Below are 13,426 nucleotides of genomic sequence, written 5' to 3'. Positions count from 1 at the left end.
AGAGAACACAGGTATAAATACACAGGGGATAAAGGGGAAGATGGGCGACACATGGAGGGGGTGGAGAAAATCACAAAGACGGGTGAAACGGATCAGGGTGTGACATTTCTTTCACATTCACACAGGTAACACAGCTAGCCATGACTCTTTGCTTCTTCAGCCTTGCCTCTCATTAGCCAATCACATTCTTTAGAGGGCAGTAACCCAATTTACTATTTGTTCATTCAAACGATAACCCTCTTTGGAATGAATTTGATTGGTTATTCTGAATAATAACTTTTCCAATACACCACCTCTATGAATGTAACGTTGTCTATAATTGCAATGCAGAGTTGTATGATTCACCTCACCACTTGAAAGTGGCTGAGAGATTATATCTCTTCTATGGTTTTTTACTCACCATTTACTGTTGTGAAAGAGTGGTCATAGAGTCCAATGAGGACAGATGGGGTCCTGTTATGAAAGCTCTTATTGTTCATGGCTAGATTAAGAATAATGAGTTATCAATATTGCCATTGTCAGTCTTTTTATTATTTTAATTTTGTGAGGTATAAATAAACAGTTTTATCAGTATTTTAAAATTAATTTCTAGGGTGGTTATTACCTTCGAGAGGAGCGTTGTCTTCTTTCATCCGATTATTGAGACAGGATATAAAGAGTTGTGTGGGGAGAGAAGGTTGATAATAATATAATTATGGCATTTAGCAGACACTTTTATCCAAAGCGACTTACAGTCAAGCGTGCATACATTTTACGTATGGGAGGTCCTAGGATCGAGCCCAATATCCTGGCATTGTGCCATGCTCTACCAACTGAGATAATGTGTCATATTGGCCTCAGTGAGAAACCTCAACCAACTGTATTGTCCCAAGGCTCTGTGTCAATCAACATTTTATTTTTTTATTATGTGTTTGGGCTTTCTGTCTTTCCACCACACTTTTTTTTTAAACTCTTGTCAGTTCAGTCGAGACCTACTTCTCTCTATGCCTCTGGCGCTCAGCCATAGAGAGTGAGCAGAGCTGCATGAATATGTGCAATGTTCAGTAGTGTTCTTTGTGTTTAAATTTAGAATGCTTTTGTTTCAGGTGTACAAAGGGGCAGTGGAGGACCTGACCATGGCCCTGAGGATAGACAAAACCTGCTCATTTGCATACTACAACCGTGGAGTGTGTTATCAGCAACTCAAGGAATATGAATTGGTCGGTTTGGGTTTTCTCTTTTTCTTTTCATGTTTGTTGTTTCTAAAGCGCCCTTATGGGAAAAACACATGATTTCACATGATTTCACATATAACATTTACACATGTTTTCACATGTGAAACCATGTGTTTTTGGAACACTTCACATGTGACATAGTGTTTTGCTATATATTTTCTGTCAATCGTGATGCACTTTGGTAGGCTACTTTTTGGCCTGCAAATTAACTTGGCATGCCTCAGTTGCAATTGCATTTAAAGTTATAGGATACTTTATATGCGCTTATTATACTGAACAAAAACATAAATGCAACAGCAACAATTTCTAAGATTTTACTGAGATGCAGTTCATATAAGGAAGTCAGTCAATTGAAATACATGCATTAGGCCCGAATCTATGGATTTCATGACTGGAAATATAGATATGCATCTGTTGGTTACAGATAACTTAAAAAATAAAAAAGGTAGGGCCGTGGATCAGAAAACCAGTCAGTATCTGGTGTGACCACCATTTGCCTCATGCAGCGCGACACATCTCCTTCGCATAGAGTTGATCAGGCTGTTGATTTGTGGCCTGTGGAATGTTGTCCCACTCCTCTTCAATGGCTGTGTGAAGTTGCTGGATATTGGCGGGAACTGGAACACGCAGTCGTACACGTCGACCCAGAGCATCCCAAACATGCTCAATGTGTGACATGTCTGGTGAGTATGCAGGCCATGGAAGAACTGGGACATTTTCAGCTTCCAGGAATTGTATACAGATCCTTGCGACAGGGGCTGTGCATTATCATGCTGAAACGCGAGGTGATGGCGGCGGATGAATGGCACAACAGTGGGCCTCAGGATCTGGTCAAGATATCTCTGTGCATTCAAATTGCCATTAATAAATGCAATTGTGTTCGTTGTCCATAGCTTATGCCTGCACCATACCATAACCCCACCGTCACCATGGGGTACTCTGTTCACAACGTTAACATCAGGAAATCGCTCGGCCACACGACACCATACACGTGGTCTGCGGTTCTGAGGCCAGTTGGACGTACTGCCAAATTCTCTAAAACAACGTTGGAGGCGGCTTATGGCAGATAAATGAACATTCTGGCAACAGCTCTGGTGGACATTCCTGCAGTTGGCATGCCAATTGTTCACTCCCTCAAAAGTTGAGACATTTGTGGCATTGTGTGCCAAGCTTGTAGCGTCATACCCAAGAAGACTCAAGGCTGTAATCGCTGCCAAAGTTGCTTCAACAAAGTACTGAGTAAAGGGTCTGAATACTTATGTAAATGTGATATTTCATTTCATTTTTTTATACATTTGCAAAAATCTCTAAAAACCTGTTTTTGCTTTGTCATTATGGGGTATTGTGTGTATATTAATGAGGGGAAATGTTTTTTTAATCTATTTTAGGAAAAGGCTGTAACGTAACAAAATGTGGGAAAAGTCGTGGGGTTTGAATTCTTTCCGAATGCACTGTACATTTCAAAGTGCAATAAAGCCGCATTCACATGCTAGTCGGAACTCTGATATTTCCAAATTCGCAATCTATTCATATGGTTTTTAACTATAATTTGTTCACAAGTATGATAGCTGTACTTTTAGTTTATGGTTTACGCAACTTATTGTTCATTAGCCAATCAGTGTTAGTCAATGACTTCAAAGCATGTGAATGCATCCTATTGGTATTTATGACTTCACAACTGCTAAACTTCCACCTCCCACATGGTTACGAACGCAGCATTAAATTGAATATATTGGGTAGAGAAATGTAAAATTTTACTAGATTATCCGCACATGTACCCTAAAAGGCACTGACCAGTACCATAAGTTCCTATGTGTACATCTGAAGGTACCTTATGTATGCTTTTGACTTTTCTGTACAACAGGGAGCAACACTGTACCTTAGTGCTGTTACACCTCCGACACTGCCAAAACACCATCTAACCTACAAAATATTGGGTAGAAAAATTTCCCATTATACCTACAAGGTACCGAACTGTGTTCACATATGTACCTGCGAAGTGTACCTTTTACCTTTTTGTACCCCAGGGAACAACACTGTAGTGTACATGAACCGTACCATTATTTATTTCGTGTGGTAATACTGAGTATACAAAACATTAAGAACACCTGCTCTTTTCATGACAGACTGACCAGGTGAATCCAGGTAAAAGCTATGATCCCTTATTGATGTAATTGTTAAATCCACTTCAATCAGTGTAGATAAAGGAGAGGAGACAGGTTAAAGAAGGATTGTAAAGTCTTGAGACAATTGAGACGTGGATTGTGTATGTGTGCCATTCAGAAGGTTAATGGGCAAGACAAAATATTTAAGTGCCTTTGATCGGGGTATGGTAGTAGGTTCCAGGCACACCACTACCCAAAGGACATCCAGCCAACTTGACACAACTGTATGAGGGATTGGAGTCAAAATGGGCCAGCATCCCTGTGGAACGCTTTCGACACCTTGTAGCGCCATGCCCCGACTAATTGAGGCAGTTTTGAGAGCAAAAGGCCATGGTGCAACTCAATATTATGAAGGTGTTCCTAATGTTTGGTTTACTCAGTGTATGTTCAAAGCTATAAGTATGAAGCTGGTGGTACTGCAGAAACATCGCTGCACTTCCACCAAGAGGTTGCAAGTTCAAATCTCCAAATAATGAATGTACACTCTACTATGTCAAGTGTCCTTGAGCACTGATAGTTTTATGTTGGTGGTGATAATTGGACAATTATTTACGTTATTCTGGGCAGCTTTTAAGAAAGGGCAGAAATGCATTCTTGTCAATAAGTCTGTGGACTGTATCTTTTCCACACTCGCAGATCTGATGGTATAGTTGCACAGCGACCGAGAGGTTGTGAGTTCAAATCCCATTTAAGGCTAAGTCCCAATTGTGGTCACAGTACAAGCTTTTACAGTAATTGAAATCAGAATACAGCAGCATACTGTCACATTATAGAAATAACATCTTTTAAGATTTTGTGTGTTTTTTCTGTAAGGGAGGGGTTTGTGTTAGGAAAGAAGTGCTCCAACCATCTATAATTAATATGTTTTGATTCGTAATCTGTGTGTCAGCAAACATCTTGTTTATGCTCCTGTATGTTATATACATGTGTTTATGTCCCTTGCTGCTCTTTATTGTCATAGCTGTTGTTTCCTATTGATCTCTCAGGCTCTTAGAGACTATGGGATTGTCCTCCTCCTTCCCAGCAAGAAGGAGATTGACCTGAAGGTCTTGATCAATCGTGCTCTTCTATACGTGGAGCTGAGTGACCATCACAATGCCTTACAGGTAGTGTCCTGTAGCTAGCATCGTCAACAGGCATTGTTCACTGTGCAAACACTGAAACTCACCAGGCCGGACAGATATATTAGACAGAGAGACTTTGGGACTTTGGGACATGGTCCAGGTGTAGGATCTTAATTTGATCACCCTGTTGCAGGACAACTTTCCTGCAATTCACTTTCCACTTAGAAATGTCAAGACTTTATTTTCACTTACGAAAAATGTATCAACCCCTATAAAAATGTCCATTAATTATAATCCACATAATATTTCACATTTCCTGTTGCTGCAGGATTATTTTCCTGGTGGAGCTAATTGTCTCAAATTAAGATGCTGCATCTGTAGAAGGGTTGTATATATTAGACAAAGAGACTATGGGACATAGGTTGTAAGTATTACTATTGGACATGGTAGATAGGTTGTATATGCTAGGACATGATAGATAGATAGATAGATAGATAGATAGATAGATAGATAGATAGATAGATAGATAGATAGATAGATAGATAGATAGATAGATAGATAGATAGATAGATAGATAGATAGATAGATAGATAGATAGATAGATAGATAGATAGATAGATAGATAGATAGATAGATTGTATGCATTCGCCATAGGCGATGAGTTATCTCACATTGTTCAATCATTCATCACAAGGAGGGTTAGCGTTGATTGCATATCTCTGTTTCTTTATTCCTATTCATGCCATGATACCATTGGAGTGTACATAGCAATATCACATAGTAATGTGTTAGGTAGCACCACAATCATCATCTACCTGTTCATCTGTTCATCCATGGTATCTTCAGTTAAGTTGCTGTTGTGGTGTACTGTCTTTCTCCTGCAGGATTTCAAAGCTGCCTCCTTGAGAAGTCCAGAGGACGCCACCATCTACCATGCCCTAGGAGTCTCCCATCACAGGTCTCTCCCCTCACACACTCAGTATAGACACCCTAACACCGTATCCCCACCCAAGGACATGTTATTCTTCCCAAGCATCTCTACTTTCAGAGTTTGATAGTATAGGCCATGCGGTATCTCAAATTGTTATCCAAACCATGCTATTCATTTCCTTTTTTCTTGTTATTCATCATTTCCAGTTAGGCCTCCAGTGGGAAATCCAACTTATGCTGCCGTTAATAGTGAATTAATATGTGTGTGTTGCCTGAAGGCAAGACCATAAACACCGCATGACCTTTTATGAAGAATGATTTATGATTTCAATTAATAACTTTAATGGCTATTGTTCTAAAGTGGTCATGATGTGGGAAGAAGATGGGGAAATCAATGTAGTGTTACAACATTGACCCACAGGGCAAATCCTTGTATCACACTGAATGTGTAAGACACTCTCTCATCTTACTGTTGGACACGTTGTAATCAGGCTACCAGTGTTGGGAACAGCAGAAATCATCCAGACTGTCTCTCTACTCTCCCTGTGTACAGAACATAGAAGAATAAAACAGAATATCTATTTAGAGAGGTTCTCACAGAGAAATGCCATTGGGCCTTTTAACATCTTTCATATTGCTGAGGGAATGTTCAAAACCATATTGAAAGCAGGTTGTTCACGCCGAGCTAAAACATGGCTCTCAGAGAGTTGGGGGAGAGAAAAAGAAACAGAGAGAATTTCTGAGAAAAAGAGATGAGTAGAGGAGCAGCACTCAGCGAGGTCATTCAGACATGGTGTATTGAAAGGTGTGATCCGTCCTGACAGTGTCGTTCCCCTTATGAGACATGTTTTAGAATGGGGGTGTTATAGGTAATGGTGTTGACCCAGAACACCTATACTGGGATGCACCAACTCCTTTGGGAACTGTGGTCATTTGGAGAGTGTTAATGGACGTGGAGTAGAGTAGTGGTTATTGCTCATCTGCTAGCCTGAACAATTACTGTTTTTCACAGGATCTTTAATGAGCCCAGTTAAATGGGTGCTGAAGTGTTTTTTGTACGGGAATGGATTTTAAGAGCATACTGCTTTAACAACATCTTATAATGAACTCTATGACCTGTGTGTGTGTGTGCGTGTGCGTGCATGCGTGCTTGGATGTGTCCTCTAGGCTGGGTCAGCTCCAGGAGTCAGTAGAAGCCTACAGCCAGGCCATGCAGATCAGCCCGTTCTTCCTAGATGCCTACGTGGGGCGGGGCAACGCCTACATGGACTACGGGCACACCCAGGCTACCAAACACGCTCAGAGGGACTTCCTTTCCGCCCTGCACCTCAACCCCCTCTGCTCCAACGCACGCATCTGCCTGGCCTACAACTTCCAGGTAACCCTAACCTCCTGACCCCAAACCCTAACCCTAGCTTCATGTCCATCGTTCACATCCTGGTTCAACTCTAACTCTAACCTAACTCTAACCATAGCTTCATGTCCACATCCCGGTTCAACCCTAACCTTAACCTCAACCCTAACTGTAACCATAGCTTCATGTTCACATCCCGGTTCAACCCTAACCTTAACCTCAACCCTACCTGTAACCATAGCTTCATGTCCACATCCCGGTTCAACCCTAACCTTAACCTCAACCCTAACTGTAACCATAGCTTCATGTCCACATCCCGGTTCAACCCTAACCTTAACCTCAACCCTACCTGTAACCATAGCTTCATGTCCACATCCCGGTTCAACCCTAACCTTAACCTCAACCCTAACTGTAACCATAGCTTCATGTCCACATCCCGGTTCAACCCTAACCTTAACCTCAACCCTAACTGTAACCATAGCTTCATGTCCACATCCCGGTTCAACCCTAACCTTAACCTCAACCCTAACTGTAACCATAGCTTCATGTCCCCATCCCGGTTCAACCCTAACCTTAACCTCAACCCTAACTGTAACCATAGCTTCATGTCCACATCCCGGTTCAACCCTAACCTTAACCTCAACCCTAACTGTAACCATAGCTTCATGTCCACATCCCGGTTCAACCCTAACCTTAACCTCAACCCTAACTGTAACCATAGCTTCATGTCCACATCCCGGTTCAACCCTAACCTTAACCTCAACCCTAACTGTAACCATAGCTTCATGTCCACATCCCGGTTCAACCCTAACCTTAACCTCAACCCTAACTGTAACCATAGCTTCATGTCCACATCCCGGTTCAACCCTAACCTTAACCTCAACCCTAACTGTAACCATAGCTTCATGTCCACATCCCGGTTCAACCCTAACCTTAACCTCAACCCTAACTGTAACCATAGCTTCATGTCCACATCCCGGTTCAACCCTAACCTTAACCTCAACCCTAACTGTAACCATAGCTTCATGTCCACATCCCGGTTCAACCCTAACCTTAACCTCAACCCTAACTGTAACCATAGCTTCATGTCCACATCCCGGTTCAACCCTAACCTTAACCTCAACCCTAACTGTAACCATAGCTTCATGTCCACATCCCGGTTCAACCCTAACCTTAACCTCAACCCTAACTGTAACCATAGCTTCATGTCCACATCCCGGTTCAACCCTAACCTTAACCTCAACCCTAACTGTAACCATAGCTTCATGTCCACATCCCGGTTCAACCCTAACCTTAACCTCAACCCTAACTGTAACCATAGCTTCATGTCCACATCCCGGTTCAAACCTAACCTTAACCTCAACCCTAACTGTAACCATAGCTTCATGTCCACATCCCGGTTCAACCCTAACCTTAACCTCAACCCTAACTGTAACCATAGCTTCATGTCCACATCCCGGTTCAACCCTAACCTTAACCTCAACCCTAACTGTAACCATAGCTTCATGTTCACATCCCGGTTCAACCCTAACCTTAACCTCAACCCTAACTGTAACCATAGCTTCATGTCCACATCCCGGTTCAACCCTAACCTTAACCTCAACCCTAACTGTAACCATAGCTTCATGTCCACATCCCGGTTCAACCCTAACCTTAACCTCAACCCTACCTGTAACCATAGCTTCATGTCCACATCCCGGTTCAACCCTAACCTTAACCTCAACCCTAACTGTAACCATAGCTTCATGTCCACATCCCGGTTCAACCCTAACCTTAACCTCAACCCTAACTGTAACCATAGCTTCATGTCCACATCCCGGTTCAACCCTAACCTTAACCTCAACCCTAACTGTAACCATAGCTTCATGTCCACATCCTGGTTCAACCCTAACCTTAACCTCAACCCTACCTGTAACCATAGCTTCATGTCCACATCCTGGTTCAACCCTAACCTTAACCTCAACCCTAACTGTAACCATAGCTTCATGTCCACATCCTGGTTCAACCCTAACCTTAACCTCAACCCTAACTGTAACCATAGCTTCATGTCCACATCCTGGTTCAATGCTAACCTTAACCTCAACCCTAACTGTAACCATAGCTTCATGTCCACATCCTGGTTCAACCCTAACCTTAACCTCAACCCTAACTGTAACCATAGCTTCATGTCCACATCCTGGTTCAACCCTAACCTTAACCTCAACCCTAACTGTAACCATAGCTTCATGTCCACATCCTGGTTCAACCCTAACCTTAACCTCAACCCTAACTGTAACCATAGCTTCATGTCCACATCCTGGTTCAACCCTAACCTTAACCTCAACCCTACCTGTAACCATAGCTTCATGTCCACATCCTGGTTCAACCCTAACCTTAACCTCAACCCTACCTGTAACCATAGCTTCATGTCCACATCCTGGTTCAATGCTAACCTTAACCTCAACCCTAACTGTAACCATAGCTTCATGTCCACATCCTGGTTCAACCCTAACCTTAACCTCAACCCTAACTGTAACCATAGCTTCATGTCCACATCCTGGTTCAACCCTAACCTTAACCTCAACCCTAACTGTAACCATAGCTTCATGTCCACATCCTGGTTCAACCCTAACCTTAACCTCAACCCTAACTGTAACCATAGCTTCATGTCCACATCCTGGTTCAACCCTAACCTTAACCTCAACCCTACCTGTAACCATAGCTTCATGTCCACATCCTGGTTCAACCCTAACCTTAGCCTCAAACACAACCCTAACCCTGAACCTGAACTTGTCACATGGGTATACACAGCTCTGCAGACATATTATTCAAAGTAGAATCTACTTGGAGAGCAGTAGGTAATTGACATTATTTTTGTCAATGTGAATAGTCCTTAAAAGCCAAGTGTATTGTGTAATGCGTGTACCCTCACGTATTATACATTTACTGTACATTGTAAATGAATTCATGTTAATTGCCATATTGCTGAGTGTTGAAGAGCAGACCACTTCTGGCTCTTGTTGCGTTATTCATGATAGGATGAAGAGGGGGTGGATTTACATCAATTCAACCTGGTCAGACATACTTATGTGCATAAAATAGCCTTCTTGTGTCTCCATTTTGTGACCAATATCTATTCTTGTACTCACTCCAATCGTGTTGCTAAGAAAACAGGCAACTTTCTATAATTTTTTTAATAAGAAGACAGCTGTCAACATGTCGTTTTGTTTAACTGCCATTGTTTAAAACTAGCAAACCAATCCCAGCATTTTGTTAAACGTAAATTCATTTTCACTGTTTAAATTCATGCTTTAGCAGTTGGCAATTTCAAATTTGGTACATAACTCCAATCTGTCCGTCTGCTTCTCCAGGTTTTCGGTTGCTTCCAAAGAGCCTGGAACCAGTTCACAGTGGCAGCAGAGATTGACTCCAAATGCTGGAAGGCATTTGAGGGGAGAGCTGTCATCAACCTGCAGATGGGAAACACCTATGCTGCTTTCCAAGACATTAACATGGCTTTGAAGGTACCACATTGGCTACATACAGCATCAAACCCATTGATGTTAGTTCTACGCAGGCTGGTTAGCAATGAGATAAAAGTCACATTTTTCTGTGATTGTTTGGACCTGGTATGTAATGTGGATCCTGTGGGGAATTGCAGTTTCCTGTTTCAGTAATGGATGGCCACTGTGAAGAGAGATAATTGGCTGAATGTCCTCCACTCAGTCAGGAGAGCGTGTTTAGTCCATGTTTATAAAATGCAAGCTGTTGAGTACACTGAGGGAAGACATACTGCCGGTGTGTACTGCCATATTCAGCGTTTCAGAAAATTACTTGGACATGATGTATTATAGCTATGTGGTTGGTGTTTTGTTTCCGGTCAATCAGGAGATAGAATGCAGGTTGTTGGAGTAAGACTGCCAGTGTTGCTGTATTCAGTGTTTCATCCCTTATAGCAGGGTTTCCCAAACTCGGTCCTGGGGCCCTTACTGGACGCACGTTTTCTTTTTTGCCATAGCACTACGCAGCTGATTATAGTAATCCAAGCTTGATGATGCGTTGGTTATGCCTTATAATAATAACTTGGAGATGTTATATTGTTGCTATATACAGTTGAAGTTTACATACACCTTAGCCAAATACATTTAAACTCAGTTTTTCACAATTCCTGACATTTAATCCTAGTAACAATTCCCTGTCTTAGGTCAGTTAGGCATCACCACTTTATTTTAAGAATGTGAAATGCCAGAATAATAGTAGAGAGAATGATTTATTTCAGCTTTTATTTCTTTCATCACATTCCCAGTGGGTCAGCAGTTTACATAGACTCAATTAGTATTTGGTAGCATTGCCTTTAAATTGTTTAACTTGGGTCAAACGTTTCGGGTAGCCTTCCACAAGCTTCCCACAACAAGTTGGGTGAATTTTGGCCCATTCCTCCTGACAGAGCTGGTGTAACTGAGTCATGTTTGTAGGCCTCCTTGCTCGCACATGCTTTTTCAGTTCTGCCTACACATTTTCTATGGGTTTGAGGTCAGGGCTTTGTGATGGCCACTTCAATACCTTGACTTTGTTGTCCTTAAGGCATTTTGTCACAACTTTGGAAGTATGCTTGGGGTCATTGTCCATTTGGAAGACCCATTTGCGACCAAGCATTAACTTCCTGACTAATGTCTTGAGATGTTGCTTCAATATATCCACATAATTTTCCTGCCTGATGATGTCATCTATTATGTGAAGTGCACCAGTCCCTCCTGCAGCAAAGCACCCCCACAACATGATGCTGCCACCCCCGTGCTTCACGGTTGGAATGGTGTTCTTCGGCTTGCAAGCATCCCCCTTTTTCCTCAAACATAACAATGGTCATTATGGCCTAACAGTTCTATTTTTGTTTCATCAGACCAGAGGACATTTCTCCAAAAAGTACGATCTTTGTCCCCATGTGCAGTTGTAAACCGTAGTCTGGCTTTTTTATGGCGGTTTTGGAGCAGTGACTTCTTCTTTGCTGAGCGGCCTTTCAGGTTATGTCGATATAGGACTCGTTTTACTGTGGATATAGATGCTTTTGTACCTGTTTCCTCCAGCATCTTCACAAGGCCCTTTGCTGTTGTTCTGGGATTGATTTGCACTTTTTGCACCAAAGTACGTTCATCTCTAGGAGACAGAATGTGTCTCCTTCCTGAGTGGTATGACGGTTGCCTGGTCCCATGGTGTTTATACTTGCGTACTATTGTTTGTACACATGAATGTGGTACCTTCAGGCGTTTGAACATTTCTCCCAAGGATGAACCAGACTTGTGGAGGACTACAATTTTGTTTCTGAGGTTTTTCTTTTGATTTTCCCATGATGTCAAGCAAAGAGGCACTGAGTTTGAAGGTAGGCCTTGAAATACATCCACAGGTACACCTCCAATTGACTCAAATGATGTCAATGAACCTATCAGAAGCTTCTAAAGCCATGACATCATTTTCTGGAATTTTCCAAGCTGTTTAAAGGCACAGTCAACTTAGTGCATGTAAACTTCTGACCCACTGGAATTGTGATATAGTGAATTATAAGTGAAACAATCTGTCTGTAAACAATTGTTGAAAAAATTACTTGTGTCATGCACAAAGTAGATGTCCTTACCGACTTGCCAAAACTATAGTTTGTTAACAAAAAATGTGTGGAGTGGTTGTAAAATGAGTTTTAATGACTCCAACCTAAGTATATGTAAACTTCCGACTTCAATTGTATTCACAGTGTTATTAACTGTGACCCTGGCCTGGCCTTTCTGTAGCACCATCCTGTGTCAGATCAGCTGCTGACTAACCGAGGGGTGATAAACCAGTTCATGGGGGACAAAACCAATGCCATGAAAGACTACCAGAGAGCCATCTCACTCAACACCAAGTACGCCCTGGCCTTCTTCAACGCTGCTAACCTCTACTTCTACAACAGGCAGTTTGAACAGGTACAATATTTCACTCTAATGGATTTTATTCTGATGTACTGTCAGTGTCAAGTGTAAAACCTAGTTCAAATTCACTGAGTGGTGAACTGTTTTACACTTAAGGGTCATTCACGTCCTATTGGATGGGTCTCACTGTATGCATACACTCTCGTCGCTCTTCTCCTTCCTGTGTGCTCCTGCATGACGGTGGTTCTGTGTGCTCCTGGCTGGTGATCCTCCAGGCCTGTGAGTACTACAGCCGAGCGTTTGAGCTGGACCCAGCAGATGAGTCTGCGGTGCTGAACCGGGCCATCACCAGGGCTCTGCTGAGGAAGGTTCCAGAGGCCCTCCAGGACTTCTCTGAGGCCCTGAGACTCAACCCTTATTCCTCACATGTGTTCTTCAACCGAGCCAATCTCTACAACTGCCTGCGCCAGTACAGGAATGCAGAGAAGGACCTCAGTCAAGGTGAGCAGTGAGCAGCAATCAACAGCCTTTTACCACTCAGTCTTTTGTTCCTGGATGGCTGCCCTTGTGTGTGTCAATGTGTTTCCTGCTGGATAGAGTTTCTCAGTCCAATGTGTGCTAGGTATTGTACAGAGACTTGTAACACATTCCGAGGTCAGATGGTTGAATCTTACTGTAGTGTCATTTTGTTGTTGTATTAAGCACTTAATGTGTTTAAATCAGTCTGTCTCGAGGATATTTGATTCAGTGCATTGTGTTGTTGTATTGCGTTGTGTTGCAGGCTATGTGGTAATGAATCAAACCTACAACCATTGCAGGT

General features: G+C 42.3%; 1 protein-coding gene across 3 annotated transcripts in view; it reads left to right on the top strand.

The window, feature by feature from the left end:
* ttc6 (tetratricopeptide repeat domain 6) overlaps window positions 1–13,426 on the top strand; it is a 31,820-nt gene that overhangs the window by 15,554 nt on the left and 2,840 nt on the right. For all 3 annotated transcript variants that reach the window (XM_014194599.2, XM_014194585.2, XM_014194592.2), the window contains exons 25-31: window positions 1,086–1,199; window positions 4,366–4,485; window positions 5,328–5,401; window positions 6,541–6,751; window positions 10,078–10,230; window positions 12,487–12,660; window positions 12,882–13,107. In XM_014194599.2, the coding sequence (XP_014050074.2) occupies window positions 1,086–1,199; window positions 4,366–4,485; window positions 5,328–5,401; window positions 6,541–6,751; window positions 10,078–10,230; window positions 12,487–12,660; window positions 12,882–13,107 (1,072 nt within the window). The remainder of the gene's footprint in view (window positions 1–1,085; window positions 1,200–4,365; window positions 4,486–5,327; window positions 5,402–6,540; window positions 6,752–10,077; window positions 10,231–12,486; window positions 12,661–12,881; window positions 13,108–13,426) is intronic.

The sequence above is a fragment of the Salmo salar genome, chromosome ssa01 (assembly GCF_905237065.1).
Source record: "Salmo salar chromosome ssa01, Ssal_v3.1, whole genome shotgun sequence".
Lineage (NCBI taxonomy): Eukaryota > Metazoa > Chordata > Actinopteri > Salmoniformes > Salmonidae > Salmo > Salmo salar.
The sequence above is the reverse complement of the archived record's forward strand: the minus strand, read 5'-3'. Positions and strand labels throughout refer to the sequence as shown.